Genomic DNA, 24,333 nt, shown 5'->3' with positions numbered 1-24,333 from the left:
AAATTGGTGCTTGTCGTAAATGCATGACAACTTGCAGACAATTTTCTGAATGACAAAATTTGCTTAAAATCTCTGGAAAATACTACAGACCGTAAAGAAATGTTCTTATAAATTTTAGAACCCGAATAGCAGCCCAGTGTTTTTGAGAAACCACGGTAGGTATGTGTCCAAAGACATGGAGACATGGAGAATCAAAGAGCAATTATTATTGTGTACATGGAATTTAAACATCTCTTGACTTGCACGAGATCATGAATTTAGTCTACTACTGAATAATAGGATTGAAATTAGTATTTCTGTAATTGTATTTCTGTATTTTTTGATTCAATCCTAATTCAATCCAAACCAAGATAGGGGGTGTTGTGGATAATGAAGAGGATTTCCAAAGTCTACAGAGTGATTTAGGCCATTTGGAAAAATGGGCTGAAAGATGGCAGATGGAGTTTAATGCTGATAAATGTGAGGTGCTACACCTTGGCAGGACAAATCAAAATAGGACGTACATGGTAAATGGTAGGGAATTGAAGAATACAGTTGAACAGAGGGATCTGGGTATAACTGTGCATAGTTCCTTGAAGGTGGAATCTCATATAGATAGGGTGGTAAAGAAAGCTTTTGGTATGCTAGCCTTTATAAATCAGAGCATTGAGTATAGAAGCTGGGATGTAATGTTAAAATTGTACAAGGCATTGGTGAGACCAAATCTGGAGTATGGTGTACAATTTTGGTCACCCAATTATAGGAAGGATGTCAACAAAATAGAGAGAGTACAGAGGAGATTTACTAGAATGTTGCCTGGGTTTCAACAACTAAGTTACAGAGATAGGTTGAATAAGTTAGGCCTTTATTCTCTGGAGCGCAGAAGGTTAAGGGGGGACTTGATAGAGGTCTTTAAAATGATGAGAGGGATAGACAGAGTTAATGTGGACAAGCTTTTCCCTTTGAGAATAGGGAGGATTCAAACAAGAGGACATGACTTCAGAATTAAGGGACAGAAGTTTAGGGGTAATATGAGGGGGAACTTCTTTACTCAGAGAGTGGTAGCGGTGTGGAATGAGCTTCCAGTGGAAGTGGTGGAGGCAGGTTCATTGGTATCATTTAAAAATAAATTAGATAGGCATATGTATGAGAAGGGAATGGAGGGTTATGGTATGAGTGCAGGCAGGTGGGACTAAGGGGAAAAAAAAAAATTGTTCGGCACGGACTTGTAGGGCCGAGATGGCCTGTTTCCGTGCTGTAATTGTTATATGGTTATATGGTTAAATACATTTTCATTTAGTAAATAAATTAATTTACCTTGGGTATTTAGTAATATTTTGTTCTATGTCGCTATCTAAATTAGCTTTATTGAAAAAAAACATGCAACATCCATTTATTTTAGGAACATCAATAAGAATGGTTCAAATCTATTAAATTGCATTGCTATTAAATTTAATGCTGACAGACTTACCCATGAGAGTACAATGTTGATGTGGTCATAAAGGGTATTGTAATAATGTCCATACCCTGACAGATTCCCCTCTGGCACAATCATTGTGAAGTTACAGACCTTGCTGAAAGATCCATTTCTGATGTAAATCATAGACTTTTAACCAACAGAATTCTCTCCATCTAATTAGCCATTTCATTTGAACATCTCAGAAAACTTTGAACAAATTATGCCTCAAACCTTTAGCCTCTAACTCCAGGGAATACAAACCTAGTTGAAACAATTTGCTTATCATAATTAAAACTTTAGAAAACAGATATCATTCTGGTAAATCTAGACTGCGCTCCCCTCCTAGGTTAATATGCTCTTTCTAAGCTGGAAACCCAACTGCTTTAACAGTGCTTAAATCTCCTATTCCTAACTTTCAAGGCATAACTATTTTAAGGGAGACACGAGGAATTGCAGATGCTAGAATCCTGAGCAAACCACAAAGTGCTGGAGGAACTCAGTGAGTCAGGCAGCATCTGTAGAGGAAAAAGACAAGTGGTGTTTTGGGTTGGGACCTTTCTTCAGACTGAATGTTTTAATGATCCGTTCATATATTCTTATACCTCTTTGAATATCCAGTGCTATTTTTATTCTATTTATTCAGTACCTGGTTATATTGTTCTTTGATGCAAAGTGGATAACTACACTTTTGCCACTACTGAAATATTTTCTACACTGTTTTGCCCAGTTGCTTAGTCTATTAATAATAGTTCAGGATTTAATGTTCCCTTTGTAGTGTTTTCAATGCTGCCTATCCATGTGGCTCTCTTTATAGAGCGGAGAATAGTTGTAGGCATAACAGATTATTTCAAATACCCGCTAATCACATTTTGCCAATGGGTGTGGAACATACATGAGTACAGCACATGAATAGACCCTTTGGCCCACAATGTCTGTGCTGGAAATAATGCCAGGAAAAACTAATTTCCTCTACCTGCACGTGATTCATATTCCTAGAATGCCTGCATTTCCATGTGCCCATCCAAAAGTATTTTAAATGCACTTTCACATTTTAAATGCACATTGCTTCCACCAATGGCCCTGATAGCACATTCCAGGCATCCAACATTCTCTGTGTAAAAAAAAACTTGCCCTGCACTTCTCCTTAAAACGTTACCCCTCTCACCTTAAAACCACAAGTGTCTCATAATTTGATATACTTCTCTCAGGTCTGCATTCAACCTCTGACGTTCCCGGGTAATCAATGAAAGTATCCAACCTCTCCTTATAGCGAATACCCTCTAATCCAGGCAACATTCTGAAAAACCTCTTCTTCACCCTTTCCAAAGGCTCTATATGCATTCTATAATGGTGTGACTAGAACTGTGCACAATACTCCAAATGTGAACTAACCAAAGTTTTATAAAGTTGCAACATAAATTCCTGATACTTGTAATCAACAACAACGATGAAGGCCAGCTTATCATATGCCTAAAATGGACACAAAGTGCTAGGTACAGGATACTGAGTTGGATGATCAGCCATGATCATATTGAATGGCGGTGCAGGCTCGAAGGGCCGAATGGCCTACTCCTGCACCTATTTACTATGTTTCTAAGTAACTCAGTGGGTCAGGCAGCATCTCTGGAGAAAAAGGATGGGTAACGTTTCATAAGTTCATAAACTATAGGAGCAGAATTAGGCCAATCAGCCCATCAAGGCCCAGGACCGTTGGAGAGTGTGGAGGAGGGTCAGGACGGTGAGTACTTAAATCGGGCGCGGGGCTTTATTTTACAGAGGCCCGGGACCGTTGGAGAGTGTGGAGGAGGGTCAGGGCGGTGAGTACTTAAATCGGGCGCGGGGCTTTATTTTACAGAGGCCCGGGACCGTTGGAGAGTGTGGAGGAGGGTCAGGGCTTTTACCAAAATCCGTAACGTTCCACACTCCATAGGGAGGGTTCTGGTGGAAGTCGCTGATAGGCGGAAGCAGACTAGAGGAAGCAGCTGATTGGGTGCAACCTCAGGTTAGCATTTCTGCTTTCTGGTTAAAGGTACAGTGCTTTAGTAAAGGTACAGTGAGCCAAGGGTACAGTAAGGTGTTTTAGTAAAGGTACAGTGAGCTAAGAGTACAGTGTGCTAAAGGTACAGTGCTTTTTGTTTATATAATAAAGGTGCAGTTTAAAGGGCAAGAGGGAGCAGCTGTTTGTGAGTCAGATACCTGCTGATTTCACCCAGCAGTTTCTATTGTATTATACTGGTATCAGATCCAGGGTAAGGCGAGAGAATGACAGTCAGAGCAGTGTACTGTTCTGGATGTCAGATGTGGGAGGTCATGGTGTCGGATGGCCCTCCAGACATCCACATCTGCACCAGGTGCAGAGAGATGGGGCTCCTAAGGGACCGTATTAGGATCCTGGAGCAGCAGCTCGATGACCTCTGTCTGGTCAGGGAGAGTGAGGAGGTCATAGAGGGGAGTTATAGGGAGGTGGTCACTCCAAGACCACGGGAGAGAGACATGTGGGTCACGCTAAGGAAGGGCAAGGGGCAGAGGCAGGAACGAGTGAGTACTCCAATGTCGGTACACCTTGCAAATAAGTACTCATGTTTGAGTACGGATGGGGGTGACAGCCTACCCGGGGGTAGTGACAGCGGACGGGCCTCCAGCACAGAGACCAGCCCTGTTGCTCCGAAAGGTAGGGAAAAAAAGAAGCGGGCAATAGTAATTGGGGACTGTTGTTAGGGGGTCGGATAGGCGTTTCTGTGGACGCAGTCGGGAGACCAGGATGGTGGTCTGCCTCCCTGGTGCCAAGGTCTCGGACGTGTCTCAACGCATCCAAGATATCCTGAAATCAGAGGGAGAGGAGCCTGAGGTCGTGGTACATATAGGTACCAATGACATAGGTAAAAAAAGGGAAGAGGTCCTAAAGGGAGGATTTAGGAAGTTGGGAGGAGAGTTAAGGAAAAGGACCAAAAAGGTAACAATCTCAGGATTACTGCTTGTACCACGCGACAGTGAGAGTAGGAATGGAACGAGGTGGAAGATAAATGCGTGGCTGAAAGACTGGTGCAGAGGGCAGGGATTCAAGTTCCTAGATCATTGGGACTTCTTTTGGGGAAGGTGGGACCTGTACAGAAATGATGGGTTGCACTTGAACCTGAGGGGAACCAATATCCTGTCGGGGAAATTTGCAAAGGCAACTGGGGAGACTTTAAACTAGAATGGTTGGGGCGAGGGACTCAAATAGAGAAAGCTAGTAGACAGAATGGGAGGCAGGAAGCAGAAAAGGGAAGCACTCGGACACAAGAGGAGAAAGAAAAAAAAGGAAATAAACAGAGAAGAAGAGACGGGGGGGTTTCTTAAATGTGCATATTTTAATGCTATGAGCATTGTAAGAAAGGTGGATGAGCTTAGAGTCTGGATTGACACCTGGAAGTATGATGTTGTGGCGATCAGTGAAACATGGTTGCAGGAGGGCTGTGATTGGAAACTAAATATTCCAGGATTTCGTTGCTTCAGGTGTGATAGAATTGGAGGGGCAAGAGGTGGAGGTGTTGCATTGCTAGTCAGGGAAGATATTACAGCAGTGCTTTGGCAGGATAGATTGGAGGGCTCGTCTAGGGAGGCTATTTGGGTGGAACTGAGAAGTGGGAAAGGTGTAGCAACACTTATAGGGGTGTATTATAGACCGCCAAATGGGGAATGAGAATTGGAAGAGCAAATATGTAAGGAGATAGCAGATATTAGTAGTAAGCACAAGGTAGTGATTGTGGGAGATTTCAACTTTCCACACATAGACTGGGAAACACATTCTGTAAATGGGCTGGATGGTTTGTAGTTTGTAAAATGTGTGCAGGATAGTTTTTTGCAGCAATACATAGAGGTACCTATTAGACGAGGGGCAGTGCTGGACCTCCTGTTAGGAAATGAGACGGGACAGGTGGTGGAGGTATGCGTTGGGGAGCACTTTGGGTCCAGTGATCACAATACCATTAGTTTCAATATAATTATGGAGAAGGTCAGAACTGGGCCTAGGGTTGAGATTTTTGATTGGAGAAAGGCTAACTTTGATGAGATGCGAGATGATTTAAAAGGAGTGAACTGGGACATTTTGTTTTATGGGAAAGATGTAGAAGAGAAATGGAGGATATTTAAAGGGGAAATTTTAAGTATAGAATCTTTAAGTTCCTGTTCGGTTGAAAGGAAACAGTAAAAATTGGAAAGAGCCCTGGTTTTCAAGGGAAATTGGACATCTTGTTCAGAAAAAGAGGGAGATCTACAATAATTATAGGCAGCATGAAGTAAATGAGGTGCTTGAGGAGTATAAGGAATGTAAAAAGAATCTTAAGAAATAAATTAGAAAAGCTAAAAGAAGATATGAGGTTGCTTTGGCAAGTAAGGTGAAGGTAAATCCAAAGGGTTTCTACAGCTATATTAATAGCAAAAGGATAACGAGGGATAATATTGGTCCATTGGAGAGACAGAGTGGGCAGCTATCTGCAGAGCCAAAAGAGATAGGGGAGATATTGAACAATTTATTTTCTTCGGTATTCACCAAGGAGAAGGATATTGAATTATGTGAGGTAAGGGAAACGAGTAGCTATGGATACTATGAGTTTCAAAGTAACACTTTTGAAAAATATAAAAGTGGATAAGTCTCCAGGTCCTGACAGGATATTCCCCAGAACATTGAGGGAAGTTAGTGTAGAAATAGCCGGGGCTATGACAGAAATATTTCAAATGTCATTAGAAACGGGAATAGTCCCCGAGGATTGGCGTACTGCGCATGTTGTTCCATTGTTTTAAAAGGGTTCTAAGAGTAAACCTAGCAATTATAGACCTGTTAGTTTGACTTCAGTGGTGGGCAAATTAATGGAAAAGATACTTAGAGATAATATATATAAGCATCTGGATAAACAGGGTCTGATTAGGAACAGTCAACATGGATTTGTGCCTGGAAGGTCATGTTTGACTAATCTTCTTGAATTTTTTGAAGAGGTTACTAGGGAAATTGACGAGGGTAAAGCAGTGGATGTTGTCTATATGGATTTTAGTAAGGCCTTTGACAAGGTTCCTCATGGAAGGTTGGTTAAGAAGGTTAAACTGTTGGGTATAAATGCCGGAATAGCAAGATGGATTCAACAGTGGCTGAATGGGAGAAGCCAGAGGGTAATGGTGGATGGCTGTTTATCGGGTTGGAGGCAGGCGACTAGTGGGGTGCCTCAGGGATCTGTGTTGGGTCCTTTGTTGTTTGTCATGTACATCAATTATCTGGATGAAGGGGTGGTAAATTGGATTAGTAAGTATGCAGATGATACCAATGTAGGGGGTGTTGTGGATAATGAAGAAGATTTCCAAAGTCTACAGAGTGATTTAGGCCATTTGGAAAAATGGGCTGAAAGATGGCAGATGGAGTTTAATGCTTCCCTTCTCATCCGTATGCCTATCCAATTTATTTTTAAATGATACCAACGAACCTGCCGCCACCACTTCCACTGGAAGCTCATTCCACACCACTACCACTCTCTGAGCAAAGAAGTTCCCCCTCATATTACCCCTAAACTTCTGTCCCTTAATTCTGAAGTCATGTCCTCTTGTGTGAATCTTCCCTATTCTCAAAGGGAAAAGCTTGTCCACATCAACTCTGTCTATCCCTCTTATCATTTTAAAGACCTCTATCAAGTCCCCTCTTAACCTTCTGCGCTCCAGAGAATAAAGACCTAACTTATTCAACCTATCTCTGTAACTTAGTTGTTGAAACCCAGGCAACATTCTAGTAAATCTCCTCTGTACTCTCTCTATTTTGTTGACATCCTTCCTATAATTGGGCGACCAAAATTGTACACCATACTCCAGATTTGGTCTCACCAATGCCTTGTACAATTTTAACATTACATCCCAGCTTCTATACTCAATGCTCTGATGTATAAAGGCTAGCATACCAAAAGCTTTCTTTACCACCCTATCTATATGAGATTCCACCTTCAAGGAACTATGCACGGTTATACCCAGATCCCTCTGTTCAACTGTATTCTTCAATTCCCTACCATTTACCATGTACGTCCTATTTTGATTTGTCCTGCCAAGGCGTAGCACCTCACATTTATCAGCATTAAACTCCATCTGCCATCTTTCAGCCCATTTTTCCAAATGGCCTAAATCACTCTGTAGACTGTCGAAATCCTCTTCATTATCCACAACACCCCCTATCTTGGTATCATCTGCATACTTACTAATCCAATTTACCACACCTTATCCAGATCATTGATGTACATGACAAACAACAAAGGACCCAACACAGATCCCTGAGGCACCCCACTAGTTACCTGCCTCCAACCCGATAAACAACCATCCACCATTACCCTCTGGCTTCTCCCATTCAGCCACTGTTGAATCCATCTTGCTATTCCTGCATTCCTGTATGAGTGCAGGCAGGTGGGACTAAGGGAAAAAAGTTGTTCGGCACGGACTTGTAGGGCCGAGATGGCCTGTTTCCGTGCTGTAATTGTTATATGGTTATATGGTTATAAGTCTACTCCGACATTCAATCATGGCTGATCTTTTCTTCTTAATTCCATTCTCCTGCCTTCTCCCCATAATCCATGACATCCGTACTAATCAAGAATCTATTTATCCCTGCCATAAAAATATCCATTTACTTGGCCTCCACAGCTTTCTGTGGCAATGAATTTGTGGGCGACAGATGGCGCAATGGGCTAAGTGTTCGGCTTGACGACCGGAAGGTAGCCGGTTCGAATCCCGCTTGGAGTGCATACTTTCGTTGTGTCCTTGGGCAAGACACTTCACTCACCTTTGCCTGCGTGTGAATGTATGTGAGTGATTGGTGTTGGTCGGAGGGGCTGTAGGCGCAGATTAGCAGCCACTCTTCCGTCAGTCTGCCCCAGGGCAGCTTGGCTACAGAAGTAGCTCACCACCACCGAGTGTGACTGAGGAGTGAATGAATAATGCGATGTAAAGCGCCTCAAGTATCTAGAAAGGCGCTATATAAATCCCATCCATTATTATTATTAGTTTCACCACCAAAGAAATTCCTCCTCATTTCCTTCTTAAAGGAACATACTTTAATTCTAGGTCCTAGACTCCCCCACTATTGGAAACATCCTTTCCACATCCACTCTATCCAGGCCTTGAGACTGCAAGCAGGGGGGATGGAATTGGAGGTAAGAAACAGCCAGAACAAAGCAGGGCTGACAGCAGATGACCAAGGAAGGGTGGAGCCCCTAATGACCCATTGTTGGCTGGAGAAAAGGTGACCATAAAGGGGGATCAACGAGTGAGGGTCTCACCAAACTCCCCTCAGAGAGAAGAGGACTTCAAAGTTGGCACATCTTATGCCTTCTTTATTGCCTATTTTTGTTTCCTGCCTCTCAGCCACTATTCCAACCAGATCAACGTTGTGCCAACTGATCCATAACTTTAAATTTAGGTCGCAATAATTTATATGTGATATATTTTTCCAATTCCCCTTGGAATGCCACATAATTGGAATGCAATAGTATCTTGCACAAATATTTCATATTAACTGTCCTATGATTATTTATTTCCATTCTCTTCCACCTTCCTCAAACAGCAGAGTAATGCATAATTTTCCAGACTAAAAGAATATTTCCTGAATCAAGAGGATTTTGCAATATTGCAGTCAGGCCAACTAAGGTCTCTGCACCTACTTCCTTTAAAACTCTGGAATGGGGAAAGGAAAACATTTGGGGTGGATATTTATTATTCCTTCTTTAGTTTTATTTTGCTAATAATAAATTGGTCCCAATTACACTGCTTCAAATGATTGCCCCATATCTAAACAGTTTGAGTTTTCTTTCTCACAGATGCTGCCTGACATGCTGACTTTCTCCAGCACCTTGTTTCCTGCTCAAGATTCCAGTATCGGTTCTCTCTTGTATAACCTTAGTTTCCTTGGAAAGTTATGCTTAGATTGACGTGTTATCTTGTTGTGTAGGAAGGAACTGCAGATGTTGGTTTAAACTGAAGAAAGACACAAAAAGCTGGAGCAGCTCAGTGGGTCAGCCACCATCTCTGGAAAAATGGAAAAGGTGACATTTTTGGTCGAGACCCTCTTCAGACCTTGTTTTTCCACTCTAAGCATCTCTTCAACCACTGCTGCTTCCTTGCCTTAATTTATATCATACCTTTCAGTTGCCATGTACTTACATTTCTCTAGATTAGCCTCTCTTCCTGAACATTATTAAAAAAGATGTTTGCATTGATATTGCCAGGGGGCGCCGGAGGAGGGAGATGGCAGCCCTGCCGGCAGTCTGTTCATTTTTTTCATCCTTTTTGTTATTTTTATCATTTGTTTAAAGTTTGTTTTAATGTTCTTGTGATTGTTTTATGTGGCGTTCGGGGGAAACATTTTTTTTCAGGTTCTTACCTTCCCGGAGATGTGATCAAGTATCGGGTCACATTCTCCGGGCTCTGCGGCCTACATCAATGGAGCTGGAACCTGTCTCGGACTGTCGTGAGCCCCACCGCAGGGCGCGAACTTACCACCGGAGCAGATCCCTTGCCTGGGATCACTACCACCGCGGCCTGCGGACTTACCATCAAGGGCTCGCAGTCTCGGGAGAGGCTAGTCGGGAGCTCCAACGCTGCAGAAGGTTCGTCCAGCCCCGACGCGAGGTTTGACTGCCCGCGCGGGGGAGCTGACATCCCCCCGATGCGGGAGCTGATCGCCTCGACGCGGAGGGCCCGAACGCCGCCGGCAACGGGACTCAAGACCGTTCCGTCAATGCGGGGCTCGAGGCCCCTGACCAAGGGAGAACAACAAGGGAAGGACTTGGAACTTTATTTTCGCCTTCCATCACAGTGAGAAATGTGTAGGAGTCACAGTGATGGATGTTTATCTTAAAATGTGTTTTCTGAGTCTGTTGCTTTTTTTTAAATTGTATGTCTGACCTGGCCAGTGAATTTCACTACACCAATTGGTGTATGTGACAATAAATGAACTTATGTTGTAATATCTTATGAGTACTTTGCATATTCTGGCTTTCTAACTCTTATTGTCTGTTCTGTTACTGTTCTGATTTGAGTATAGGAGCAGGGAGGTTCTACTGCAGTTGTACAGGGTATTGGTGAGACCACACCTGGAGTATTGCGTACAGTTTTGGTCTCCAAATCTGAGGAAAGTCATTCTTGCCATAGAGGGAGTACAGAGAAGGTTCACCAGACTGATTCCTGGGATGTCAGGACTTTCATATGAAGAAAGATTGGATAGGGTCGGCTTGTACTCATTAGAATTTAGAAGATTGAGGGGGGATCTTATAGAAACTTACAAAATTCTTAAGGGATTGGACATTCTAGATGCAGGAAGATTGTTCCCGATGTTGGGGAAGTCCACAACAAGGGGTTACAGTTTAAGGATAAAGGGGAAATCCTTTAGGAACGAGATGAGAAAAAAAAACTCACACAGAGAGTGGTGAATCTCTGGAACTCTCTGCCACAGAAGCTAGTTTGAGGCCAGTTCATAGGCTATATTTAAGAGGGAGTTAGATGTGGCCCTTGTGGCTAAAGGGATCAAGGGGTATGGAGAGAAGGCAGGTGCAGGATACTGAGTTGGATGATAAGCCATGATCATATTGAATGGCGGTGCAGGCTTGAAGGGCCGAATGGCCTACTTCTGCACCTATTTTCTATGTTTCTATGTTTCTATTTGTGTTTCTCCTCTTCTTATAATTTTTGCCACTTTTTAACTTTTTGAGCGACTTTGCAGTTTTACTTTATCTCTTCCAACTTTACTTGTCCACTGTATTTTGGAGAGGCCTGTTTCTATGTCACATTAACTTCATTCCTAAAGGCGCTCCATTGTTTTACTTTTGTTTCACAGATTGCTTTACCCAGCTCATCTGTGTCTCATTATTGTAGTGGCCAACCTCTTCGTAAACTGCTTTTCATTTACCCCTTTTTAATATCAAACTAATGTCCATGCATCAACATGCTGTTAATTAAATTTGCCCCCATTACTAAAATTCAACATGGCTTGCTCCTTGTTGACTTTAACACAGCTGAACAGTCAAGAAACTCAACTCCTTTGAAACTCAACGCAACACCTAAACTCAACACAAAGAGTGGTGACTCTTAGTGTACTACCTAGGTGAAGTCTGCTGTATGATTTTACCCGATTGTATGCAAAAACAAAGAATTTCACTGTATCTAGATACACATGACAATAAAGTGTTGTTGAATCATTGAATTCTGACGAGAGCTGGTTTTTCAATTCTCAATCTGTGTGAAAGTTAAAATCTCCCAATGAATTGGCATTGTCTTTGCTGTATCCTTGCCCATCTCGGCAATCTCACATACAAGTGCTTCATAATAAAAAATACCAGTAGACTTATACACAACTCACTGCAATCTTAAATCCATTCTTATTAATGTTAACATAAAGTCTCCATTACCTGCTCATCACATTTATTCCTTCTTTATTCACTGATGTGATTTTACCTTTAATCACACAGGATTTCTATTCCACCCCTCTCCCCTTTCCCTAGCTTTGCTGTAAATGTTGATACATGATATATTAACTCACTGTCCTGTTATCCTTCAATTTGAATTTGCACCACATTTTGCTCCAATCACTCCATGTGTTGAATAGTTATTTGGTCAATGTTAACGAGGCCTTCCAGGAAAAATAGTTATTGATAGTACAGTGTTTTAAATATAAATTGATCATAATTTTCTCAGCAAGTATCTTTTTAATTATATTTTCAGTTACAACTTAATAATTAAAAAATCGTTACACATGGATTACTGTACAGTGCTATACTCAAGTCAATTCTACCTTTGCTTAAAAAAAATTATCCTTACCTGTCTCTGGTTCTCAGTTTCCAGTCGGAGTCTGGCTTCTATACATCTCCGGGTTTCCAGAAACGCTTGGCGCTGCGCTCGATCAGCCAGGTAACTGATAAATATCCCTGCCGTGTTCATGCACATGAATAATACCGACTGGGCTATCATCTGAAACGGTAAAGACCAACACTTCATTTCTCCTCTCCAGAATCAGTTCATTTTTCTACGGTGTCGTATCGCCTGTTCAGGGTAAAATACACAAAGTGCTGGAGGAACTCAAGGTGAGGCAATGTCAAAATGACCTGCCCGATCAATATTATTGTTCTCTTCACAGAGACGACTATCGATCCCCATTGCTATTATAGGCCGTTAACTTGCTAGAACTATCTTAGTCAATGTCTTTAAAGGGAAACGCCACGATAATCTCTTATCTGTAAAACGCTTTATCAGAACAATCAGGTGCTCAATATAAATCTTCTTAACGAGCCTTATTAGATAATACCTCCATTAAATAGCAGACATTCACATTTTTTTTCAAATATATTGCAATTATTTAAATAGAACAGTTTAATCAGAACCCGTTTTAGAAACATGATTTCTAAATTGAATCTGAATCTGAATCTGAATTTCACTGTACCTCGGTACATGTGGCAATAAAGTACAACTGAACCATCAATATTTATTCTATTCATATTGAAAGTGAGGGTTAACTGTAGCAACATGTTGAGCAGTTGACAGACTTAAATTACTAAGGTAATTAAAACAGCTGGTTAATGTTTTTCATGTTTCGCTTGGGCAGCTTAGTTGTATGATTATTGATTACCCTAACTTCAAGTAACCCCGGCATTCCCTCTCTCTCCATCCCTCCCCCACCCAAGTTGCATTAGCTTCTCGTTCTCACCCAGCAAACAGCTATCAATGGCCTGGTTTCTTTATCATCATTACTTTATTGCATATATTTCATTCATTGTTCTGTATCTCTCTGCATCATCGTCTATATTTATCGTTTCTCTTTCCTCGTGCGTTTCAGTCTGAAGAAGGGTCTCGACCCGAAACGTCACCCATGCCTTCTCCCCAGACATGCTGCCTGCCCCGCTGAATTACTCCAGCAGTTTGTGTCTATCTTTGGTTGATGTTAAGGATTTGCTGTTGTTAATGATGTTCCTGCCAAGCTTTCATTACAAGCGGCCCTTCTCCAAAACGCACGATCACTCAAAACGAGAGGAATAACTGCGAAATAATGCAAATACAGAAGAACTTCAAATCTTGGACCCTATTGCGGAGTTCATGTGAAGGAAAACTTTACCGACACGATGTGTGTCTATTGTGTTATGGGCATCTTGGCTGGTTGGAAATAAATGACGTTGGTTTGTTTTGGGGGAAATCACAATCAAATCCAATCCTTTGCAATGACAACAATAATTACGGGTGCCCCTGGCAAGTTTTTTTCGGTTATCGTGTTCGGAAAGACAGTCTTGAAACGCGAGCCCAGACGCTAGAGGGAGCTGCGCTCCCAGCGCTTTCCGAGTGATAATGAAAACTAAAGGCTTGGGAGCCCCAAACGCTGGGCACTGGCTTTCAAGAAATGCTTTTTTTCTACTCTCCTTAAAGTAACGGTGCGGTGAGCAAAATAAACGCTTATCTTTTGACAACAAAGGAGTCTGTCAGCAATACACTGTCTAGTAACTGAGCAACTTTGGGATATCTGGGACCACTATCTCGACAACTTCCAGTCCAGAAGTGAGACGGACTGCGCCACCGCAGTGCAAAGTGCCCACTGCGCAAAACCGGCGATTAAATAAAAACAAAAACATACTTTATGCACGTTGCTTATATCAACATGTGTGAGAGGCACGGCCACTGGAACGATAGGTTGCCAACGGCTAGTGCTCTCCCATCCATCGGACCGGAATGAAATTCCATTCGATGACCCCAGGAGAGAGAACCTTTTCCAACAAGTCTCGCACAACGCGACACTTGTGACCCACGGATACACGAGTCAGATCCCAGAAGCGGATCAGGCATAGATGAAGACAAAGATTGTTGACTGTATGTGAGGAAAGATGAGAGATTATAAATCTAAAGGCAGTTTCCAGTTAATTCCAGGCACAGCTGGGTAAACATCTCACTTTATATAAAAAAAGATAAACAAAACCACGTCAACGGGGGAGAGTGTGAATTGATTTGGATAAGCATGACAATAAAATATTTTGACTATATTTATTCTACATAGAAATTACAGATCGCCCTGCTGGATTCGGCGGTGTGGCATTGTACGAGTTGGTTCACATGCTGCCCGGAAAAATATAAGATTGTCGTGGCTACCTGGTTTGTGGTTGGGACTACGGCCCGGGGAATGAGCAACTGTACCACAACGTTGAGGGTGGAGGTCAGGAGGCCGGCCAGGATGGCCCAGATCAAGGGCAGAGGTAGCATGCTATAAGTGGCAAAGAGCGTAAACAGGACGTAACCTATGCCATCCCCCAAGAGTCCGTGGCCGAGGCCGGTGGCGAGGATTTGGGTGGCCATGACAAGCCAGGTCACCAGGCCACTGTACTGCAGGTAACTGTGCGACGTCGTGTCCTTCTTCACTACCACCAGGGCACAGATGACCACTTCGATGCCGGTGAAGATTCCCAGCAAGACGCCTTTGACCAAGTCCATGGGAGTGGAGGCCAGGGTCAGGTGCAGGATAAGGACGGTCAGCTTGGTCAGCACGTCCAAAATATTCATCACCACCACCGACTTGCGCCTCTGGCCCAAGAAGTAGCGCTGGTAGAGTCGCTCCAGATCCCGGGACTTGAAGGAGTTCTTCAGAGTTGGGAATATCACCCCGCGGTAGGTGTAGCCCCAGTTGAGAAAGAAGTCGGAGTTACTGGGGGCACAGTCGAGGTGGAGGAAGCCCAAGTCGTTACTGGCGCGCTCGGGAAACACCTTGGTGCTCCCGTTGTTGTGTCCGCTGATCGAGGTCTTGGCCGCAGATTGCTTCCTTCTGTTGGGGCTCCATGAATCCTCCGAGGATGAGATGGTTTTGGCGCTGGTTTGTTCGTTAATGAATCTCTGCTCGGTGATGTGCCGAACAGCGTTTTGCCAAAGCAGTCTCTTGGGTCTCGTCGCCGGAGTCTTGTTAATCGTATAGAGTTCGTCGCTGGCGCTGGAACACCTAACTTCCGATAATTCCATGGTCAACTATTTCGCCGTCCGTAACGCGAGCTATGAAATTACCTCGAGCGTCCTTGCCTCTCCCATGTTTAGCCAAGAAGTCTTTGCAAGCGAGATTAGCCGGAGCCCAGAGCTTGCATTCTCGTATCCAATGACCATACTCGCGGGAGCTTCGTACTATCTATCGCATCCTTTCCGCCCGGAGCCCAGATATCTCCGACCCGTCTGCAATGAAGAGTCAGTCAGTCGTGTACAGGAGATGCTTTCACCTCGGTTCTCGCCTCCGCCCGTCTGCGGATTACGGGAGAAGCCGGGTCCCCGTCAGATTAAACGCAACGGTAGACATCCCACTAAGTGAGCACGCTGACAGAAGTGACCGGGATGAAATAGTTTTCGGTGGGAGAGAGAGGAGGGGAGGGTCGGAGCCATGGAACCGGGCCACCGCTCCAGCGGGGCGGCTGGACTGAGAGCAGCGAGCTAGCGAGCGGAGGCAGCCGAGCGGTCCGTGTGAGTCTCACCGCTGGCATCAGTACTTGCTGTAGGTATCGGTGCCGGGTCTAGAATGGATTATCAGAGGCTGACTGAGAAACGCTGGCGATGGAGAGGGGGAGGGGGCGCTGACGTCAATTGCTCTCAGCAAATGTGCAAGGGAGGGGTGTTGGAGGTAGAGGGGAAACAGGAGAGAGAGAGAGAAAGAGAGAGGGGTGAGAGAGGGGAGAGAGAGGGGTGAGAGAGGGGAGGGGGGGAGAGAGAAAGAGAGAGAGAGAGAGAGAGGGGGGAGAAAGAGATTGGAGAGAAAGAGAGTGAGAGGAGAGAGGGCGAGAGAGAAACGTGGACAAGGAGTCAAAAACACAGAACAAATATAACCGAGGCAACGCACGAGCGGATAAATCGGTCGGGAATAGACTGCGAGAAATGCAAAGTAAGCGCTGAGCGCGATCCAGTGGCAATGAGATGAACGGGGAACCCGAGTCCCATAGGTAGAGACAGCGGGAGAAGCCGAGTAGGGTCTGAGGTGACACAATGGCATTGGGAGAGAGAGAGAGTGTGGTGAAGAGACAAGGCGACCTGAGGTAGCCGCCAGCACATGACACGGGGCTCCGACTGGCATGTTTGCATTTAAATCCAGTTGCGAACAAGTATGCTAAAGGCTAGATGTTGGTTTGGTGTAGAATGCAAGCGGGAGAACACGATGCGACTGCGAACGTTTAGTTTAATTTCGCCATACAGCATCGCCCTTCGGCCCGTCGTGTCCACGTAAACCATCACACTAGTTGTGAAGGAGGGAACTGCAGATGCTGGTTTACACTGAAGATACACACAAAATACTGGAGTAACTCTGGAGCGAAGGAATGGGTGTCGTTTCAGTAGCAATGTTACAAAATTTTGAGATTAAAAAAATCAAGTCTGCAATTTATCCCATCAGATAAAACATATAAAGAAGTTTAATTTGACACCTAATTCACTTTCGTATCTTCAGTATTAAAAACGTTATGGCCATTTTCATACTCGGAAATTAGCATCTTGTTGAGGTTTCACCAGCAGTCGGGTCACGACCCATGACCCGTACTGTTGCTAGCTACTCCAAATGGATTACACGCGATGAACTGCAGGTAGGCACTTACCATTGTTTCCAGCGTAGCGGGCCCGTTAAAACCCGCTGAAATTGTCAATTTTTGCCTGTAAATAATTATGGAAATCGGGATAAGCGTGTGAGACATTTAGCCTACTTCAGAACTCCAAAAGTGATGAGAAATTACGGCAAATAGAAGCGAAAGCTGAAGGGGACAACAACAGACAGAGTACTTGGCGAACATTGGCCGTTTGCTCGCTGCATTTCATCAACTAAGGTGTTTTTTCTTGATTCCTTTGGCATCTAAAAAGTTTCAGAAGTGATAAATCTGTCTGTAATTTTTTTAAATCGCCCATGGTTCCCGTGGGTTTTTACATACAAAATGAAAACGCATCTGAAGAAAAATTTACAGCCAGATTTATCACTTCTGAGATGTTTTAGATACCAAAGGAATCAAGAAAAAACACAAATAATGCCTTACTTGATGAAATGCAGTGAGCAAACGTGATAATTCCCAACATTTTCAATTCCGATATCTGCACGGCCAATGTTTATCAAGCACTTTAGCTGCTGTTGTCCCTTCAGTTCTCGCTTCTTGATACCTTCATTTCACTTCACTTTTGGAATTCTAAAATTGGGTACATGTCTCTCACACTTACCCCGACTCCCACAAATTTTTTCAGCGCAAAAATTCAAAATTTTGGCGGTTTTTAACAGGTAGGAAAGTACGCGTTTTTAGCATTAATTACATATACCGGAAGTGACGAATGTCCTCCAGATGGATTTAGCGGCTCCGTGTGTCGAGCCCTCTGACCCAGTGACCTTTCATGCAACCTCCCTATTGCTTTTCCATTGACTTAACTCAAAAGCTGTGATCAAGCACAGTCAAAAGCCCATACCTTTCTTAAAAATTAAGAGAAATGAATGACATTTTCAGTTATTATAGATTGAAGCATTATGAAACAAATTTGAAACAATCTTACTTGGATGACCTGAAATTTAAGCATATAATTAGTTAGTTACCTAATTGGAGCTAATTACAAAATTCAATTACTAGATTTAAACATCTATCCATTTCTTAAGAAAAGGTTAACATTTTTAAATAGCGTAAGTGTCCAAATAACATTCAGACAAGAATTCACAATATAACATGATTTTTAAATCTCATTGTCATAAATTTATAGGCCAAATGGAAGGAATTTAGTGTTTCATTCCCGTAAATTAATGGCCATTTTTTATCATCTTGCGAGTGCGATTTTGTGGAACGCGATCGTTTGGAACGTTGCGGTTGCGGTGAATTTAAATCCCATATCGGCAGGAAAAATACTTCCGGTTCGTATCGGTCCCAAGTCACCTTTTCGCAACGTGAAATTTTGATTAAAGGCATCCTAAGAAGCACGTTTATATGTAAAAATAAACGGTGTACCTTGCCTTGTCCCCTAGGTGAGATCTGTCCCGTTGTCGGCGTTCACGGCTTTAGAAGATGATTTTAATTTTACTCCTGCTATTAAATTATCCAGCGCTATTTTTAATAACCTTAATAAAACGGCAGTCAAAGCGATTTTTCTTCAGCAACTAAACAGCCTGACAAAGATCGATTTGAACAGGCTGGAGGAAAACGGCATTTTAAACCCGCACAAAGTCACGCACATGGCCAGTGACAGAACTGCAGCGCCGCTGAAGGTAAGTTTTTTAACGTACCTAGTTTCAGGTCGAGACCCTTCTTCAGATTGAGAGCCAGGCGAGAGGGAGACATTGTGATGTGGACGGGTGTGAAAACGAGACATTTGATCTCTCGTTTTCACACCTTATCCTTCCATATCTCTATGTCTCCCTCTCCCCTGACTCAGTCTGAATAAGGGTCTCGATCCGAATTGTCACCCATCACACTATTTCACCCGTTCACATTAATAGAAAGATTAAACGAGAACTTACCGTTTGAATTTATTTAATGAGATGTTAAAGTGAGGGAATACGTGAAGAGCCCGCCAGTCTGTATGCGCGTCAAACTTTAGAGCAGCTGTATGAAACCACAGAATAGTTGCTGATCTAAGCTATGGGAAGATTAACGAGCTTAGAACTACCGAATGATCTTTATCAGAAGTAGGGTTGGGAGTGGAGGCCATGTAATCCCTCACTTCAACTTCTCATAAAATAAAGATCAAACTTCAAATGGTGAATTCTCGTTTAATCTTTCTATTTTATTTCGAAGTCACGTGAGTGACTACGTGAAGACTTCAAAGCTCTGTGGTTTCATGCATTAACCCAATCTGTGTGTAAAACACTTAGACAGATAAACCATTAATGGTAGAAAAACCATGGGTTACTAATATCATGATGCTAACTTGCATACATGGCCATTGTTCTTAACCGGACGGTAGTCCCAATAAACTGTTGAGTCAGACAATAACTAATGCAACACTGTGCAGAACTCTATCTGCAAATATCTAGGCATATTCAACCAAATTTTATAATAACAATATCTTGAGACTATTGAATAACAAAAAAGAAACCATCTTTCATCTCATAGGTACTAGCAAACTCAGTGCACTTGTATACCTAATGACATCCCCGATCTCTGCTCTGGTGGGTATGCCGTCAACTTCAAATGTACGCAATCCTGCTCATTTTGCTTATGAGATCATACCCATAACAAGCTGCCCTAATGTCAGTTATGACATAGAGATCAAGCCAGAGATTGAGTAAAGGCTGTGTTCTTTGTCCTGAGATAAGTTGCTGAAAGCATAATCATCTTGAAAATACTGCTCCCATTAGGAACAAGTAGAAGAATATTTACATAATAGTTTACTGATATACATCGCACACTACAATGAGTATACGATATTAGAGTGGTCAAATAAAAGACCCTGCATAACGTAGTGAACAGCGGGTGAATAACCAATAATTTATTGTCCCACTTATGGTACTATAGAGAATGACAAAGCAGCACAAACAATGTCAATTGTGCTTTCACATAAACGCTTCTCTAGGCTCAAACTGAAAGCCACACAAATCTCTGTTACTTCCGTTTAAAAGTAACTCACATATGTTGTTCACAAGCTTCTCATACAATCGTGCAGAGCCAGCTGCCCGAGAAGACAGGCTGCCCCAGCCATCATTCGTGACTGAGTAAATAAGAGTTGCTTCAGTCGCCTTACCATGGCTTGAATGAATAGGCAAAATTGGCACTGTTAAATTTCATGTTGCCTCATTTGTAATATCGCAAAAGGTATCTGATGATAACCCATAAGTTTTACCTGCTGCAAATTTTGCATATTACCTAAAACTCGATGACACAATGCCCTTTAATCTGAGTAGGGCAGCATTGGCTTTCACCACTAGCTTTGTTATCAAAACAGCAGAATCTGTGCCTCATGTGTGTAGATATGGCGGAGTATGCAACTACAAGATCGATTCTCTGAATCAGTTAAATTGCAGAAAGCCAATCATCCATCTTAAACTGGGTAACTAAACCCTTGATCAGATTAGCCAAATGCTAACTTGATTCGGCCTGCACCATGTTTCTGTAATCTTGAGAAGTATCAGAAATATACCCCTCTAGTCCTTGGCCAGACCACTCATCCTCGGTTGAGCTGTCACTGGTTGCACTCGGAACCCCTGTTCCTCTCTTGACCATACGGACGGAATTTTTTTTGGCTTCTCTACCCGCGGAAGATGCATTATCTAGTTATTCATACATTTAGCTGATAACATATAATCAGAACCTAATAACTAGAGCTGAAGCCACAGTCTCCCTTTGATGTGGGAATACGAGTTCCCTGTCAACTCTTGACTAAGAGTCACCATGAATACTCAACGTTTTCCTTCAGAGTGGAAATTAGTATAATGCAAGGCTGAATCAGGAATTACCTCGCAGTCCTTTGACTGAAACCACATGTCTGAGTCACCAGAGAGCACAACACAATCTCTTCGACCCGCCACTCAATCAGGAATACTGGTATTGAGAGACTCTGGATTATTGTAAATACATTGTTGATTCACAACAAGTACCTGCAGGTCAGATAAAAAATATCTGCTGGTAACTACCTATCTCAGAGAGGATGGCAATGATGATTCCAATGAACCAGAAACTCTATTAACTGAGGAGAAATAAACCATGTGTTGAGGAAGACTACAACTACTTCATTCTCCTGAGCAGTCTGATAAGCTCAATCACAGATGATGCGGCAGTGCTTCCCTGGTCAATATGGCCCATATGGCCAGCTAGTTCCACGATGGTCTACCTTGAACCAGGGTAACCTACTTTTCACTTACAGAGGTTACTATGCAAGGCACCCTGCCAATGTCTCTACATCAACCTGATCTATCCCAGAGACAGTGAAAACCCACTAGACAGCCCATGCTGCCAGTAAACCCAAACCTGGGCTGACAGACTGCTCCATTTCGGAGTTTGCGGAGGTTAATAACGAGACCTTACCAGTGTCTCTGACCCCGGGTCGATTTGCTTGTCGGATATTCAGCGAGGTTCCATTTGCAGACCCTATCTGTCATGTTTGTCATATCTGTTAGATAGCTGCTGCCACTGGCCAACTCTTCTTGTAGTGACTTGTCTGTCCCCGAGGGAACAGCAAATTCAGAGGCAAGAGCAGGCCCCTCTGCCTAATGCGATTCTCGCACATCAAGCATGGGATTCAGGCCCAAATGTTTGGAGTCATGTTCAGAGTCGGTTCTATACTGATCTCTGACACTCTCATAGAGTGGGAGAAATAGTGCACCCCGAACCATGCATTGCCACAAGCGTATGCCTCGGACTGCCTGTGCATGCTTCCGTAACACAGAGCATATTTTGTGACATCATTTCCGATAGTATTTCAAGTGGGAGGAATATTCCTACCCTGAACCAGTGGTAGCTACAGTCATATGACTTGAACTGCCTGTGCATACTTCCGTAATACGGAGCATAATATTTGGCACCATCTCCATCACTTCTTTCATCCGAGTGGGAGGAATATTGCAACCCTGAACCAGGAGCTGCTGCCTGACATGCCTTCGTAATACGGAGCATTTTTTGTGTCACCATCTGATTCATCAGATGTTCTAATTGAGACAAACGCCCAATCACATCTAGATGTGGGGTCAGAACCCCCTTGACCCAAATCATCTGACAGGACTTGTCCCACAGACTTGGCTTTGACTTTGCCCCGACTCGGGGTTCTCAGGCTGCTCTCTCTGGGAGCTGAACCGGGACTAGCTGTGCAGATCGGTGCTAAGTCGGGATCATCATTATACTTTCCAGACAGGTTGCACCTGCTAGTGACTCCGAGTCCTTGCTCCCTTCTAGAGCCCCAACGGAGTATTACAGGGAAGGACTGGAGCACCTCTGGCCCCCATATGACTCAGATGAGCCGGCATTGTAATCGGAGTCACCCCTCCCCTATAGTCCGCTAGACAGAGTGGGAGAAATACTGCAACCCTGTACCAGCTATAGCTGCACAGGTGTCTGATGGACACAGCTGAAAAAGGGTTTCCCAAGCCAGGAGCTCTTTTCTGGAGCCGCAGTGGAGTTCCTCTGAACAGCCACCCACTCCAGTAGAGTCCCATACTGTGTCAAAAGCAAGTCAAATTATTTTACACCATATGGTGTATGATAATAAATATCCTATCTGCTGTCATAGTCACAAACATGACCGAACAGCAACTGCTATTAAAATACTGCCAGCTCCATTTTTAACTACCAATCCATTAATTTGTGTAATATATCAAAATGTCCCGACGAATAGAGCACACACTATATACTGATACCAGCATATGCTGCCTCAGCAGCATTTCTATGTTTAAATGTATACATTCTATGGCAGACTGTAATGCTGATACCAGCATATGATGCCTCAGCAGCAATTCTATTAAAAAATGTTTAGGCGCTATGCCAGACTATAATGCTGAACCAACGTATGCTGCCTCAGCAGCATTTCTATGTTTAATAATTTATATACGCGCTATGGCAGCTGATCGCTGCCCTGGCCGCGGGTAACACCAGTCGCTGTAAACTTAGCAGTGATACGAAACGTAGCCGCTATATTAATACAGTGTCTGCTGCTATTTTTAGCAGCGAGATCCCAAGCCGTACCGGCAGCCCCAACTCCTAATGGAGTTCCATGGTTGCTAAAATCCGGCCGGCAATAATGAAACCGAGTTCATCTGGAGCTTCCACAGCGGCCTCTGATAAATCAGCCACCTGCTTCCGTATGGAGCTCCAATGGCGGTTGCCGCCAAAAACGGCCTCCTCCATCAGCTAATCTGGGACCGCTGTCGCAGCGGCCCGCTGAAAGTAAAATTCACTTACCTGCCGGAGCAGTTGCGAACTGCTGCGATCCGTTCGGAATGGTGGGCTCTTCACGTAGTCACTCACGCAACTTCGAAATAAAATTCTATGTTATTCCACTTTAACATAGACATTAGGAACACTTTTACAGAAGCCAATTAACATACAGAGGCACGCGTCTTTGGTATATGGGAGGAAATCAGAGCACCCAAATGAAGCCCACGCAGTCACAGGGAGAACATTCAAACCCCACGCTGTCAACAGCAGAGGTCAGGATCGAACCCGGGTATTCAGCGCCGGCCCGTGTGGCAGCTCCAAAGGCACAGGTATCTGAGGGGGAGCTCAGAGGATGGTGGGAGAGGAGTGTAAATTGCATTAGAGAGGTAGGTGGAGTAGTTGAGTAAGGGGGAGTGGCAAAAGGGGAGCGGTGCAGAGGCGTGCAGCGAGAAGGAGGGGAGAACAGGTGAGAAGCCAAGCGAAAATGGGAACTCCAGCAAAGTGCTGGAGTACCTCAGTGGGTCAGACAGCATCTCTGGAGAAAATAGGATGGTGTACGTTTCGGGTCAAGACCCTTCTTCAGCTCCAGCAGTCTGAGACAGAAATACAGGACAGTATTAACTCTGTAACAAGGTGAAAACCAGAGAGAACCTTGGTTTAAATGGAGGAAAGGATAGACACTTGCATCTTAATTATATTGTTGAGGCATTTATGTAGGTATCGTACCTTTGCTTTCAGATAGCCACAATGCCCAAACTCGTGCTTGTAAAAAATGACAAGCATATTTATATTTTTACTTACTAAATAGGTAATTATATATAAAATGCCTGAGCGCGTGTAATTCTGTGTTGTGCTAAGTGTTTTGCCTATGTGTGTATACGTCGCCTATTTATAACGCTATATGCTTTTGTGACATATAAGCGTTTTAAACAGTTACATGGATACTTATAATGAGAGCAATCTCCCTTTTGTATTGAACGTGTAGGAATAAACCTCAGATGCTGGTTTATATCGAAGATAGACACGCAAAATGCTGGAGTAACTTAGCGGATCAGGCAGCATCTCCGGAGCAAGATCTCGACC

The 24,333-nt window shown here is 43.4% G+C and overlaps 1 protein-coding gene across 2 annotated transcripts in view; it reads right to left on the bottom strand.

The window, feature by feature from the left end:
* Nucleotides 1-16,030, bottom strand: part of adcy8 (adenylate cyclase 8 (brain)) — a 120,041-nt gene extending 104,011 nt beyond the window's left edge. The window contains exons 1-2 of one of the 2 annotated variants that reach the window (XM_055634162.1): nucleotides 14,561-16,030; nucleotides 12,254-12,403 (exon numbers count right to left, since the gene is read on the bottom strand). In XM_055634162.1, coding sequence (XP_055490137.1) covers nucleotides 12,254-12,403; nucleotides 14,561-15,418 — 1,008 coding nt within the window. In that variant the 5' untranslated portion in view covers nucleotides 15,419-16,030. The remainder of the gene's footprint in view (nucleotides 1-12,253; nucleotides 12,404-14,560) is intronic. The other variant, XM_055634163.1, reaches the window with a different exon arrangement.
* Between the last annotated feature and the right edge of the window lie 8,303 nt (nucleotides 16,031-24,333).

Source organism: Leucoraja erinacea, chromosome 4 (genome assembly GCF_028641065.1).
Source record: "Leucoraja erinacea ecotype New England chromosome 4, Leri_hhj_1, whole genome shotgun sequence".
NCBI classification, from domain to species: Eukaryota; Metazoa; Chordata; class Chondrichthyes; order Rajiformes; family Rajidae; genus Leucoraja; species Leucoraja erinaceus.
Note: the sequence above shows the minus strand (reverse complement) of the source record. Positions and strands in the feature narration are given on the sequence as shown.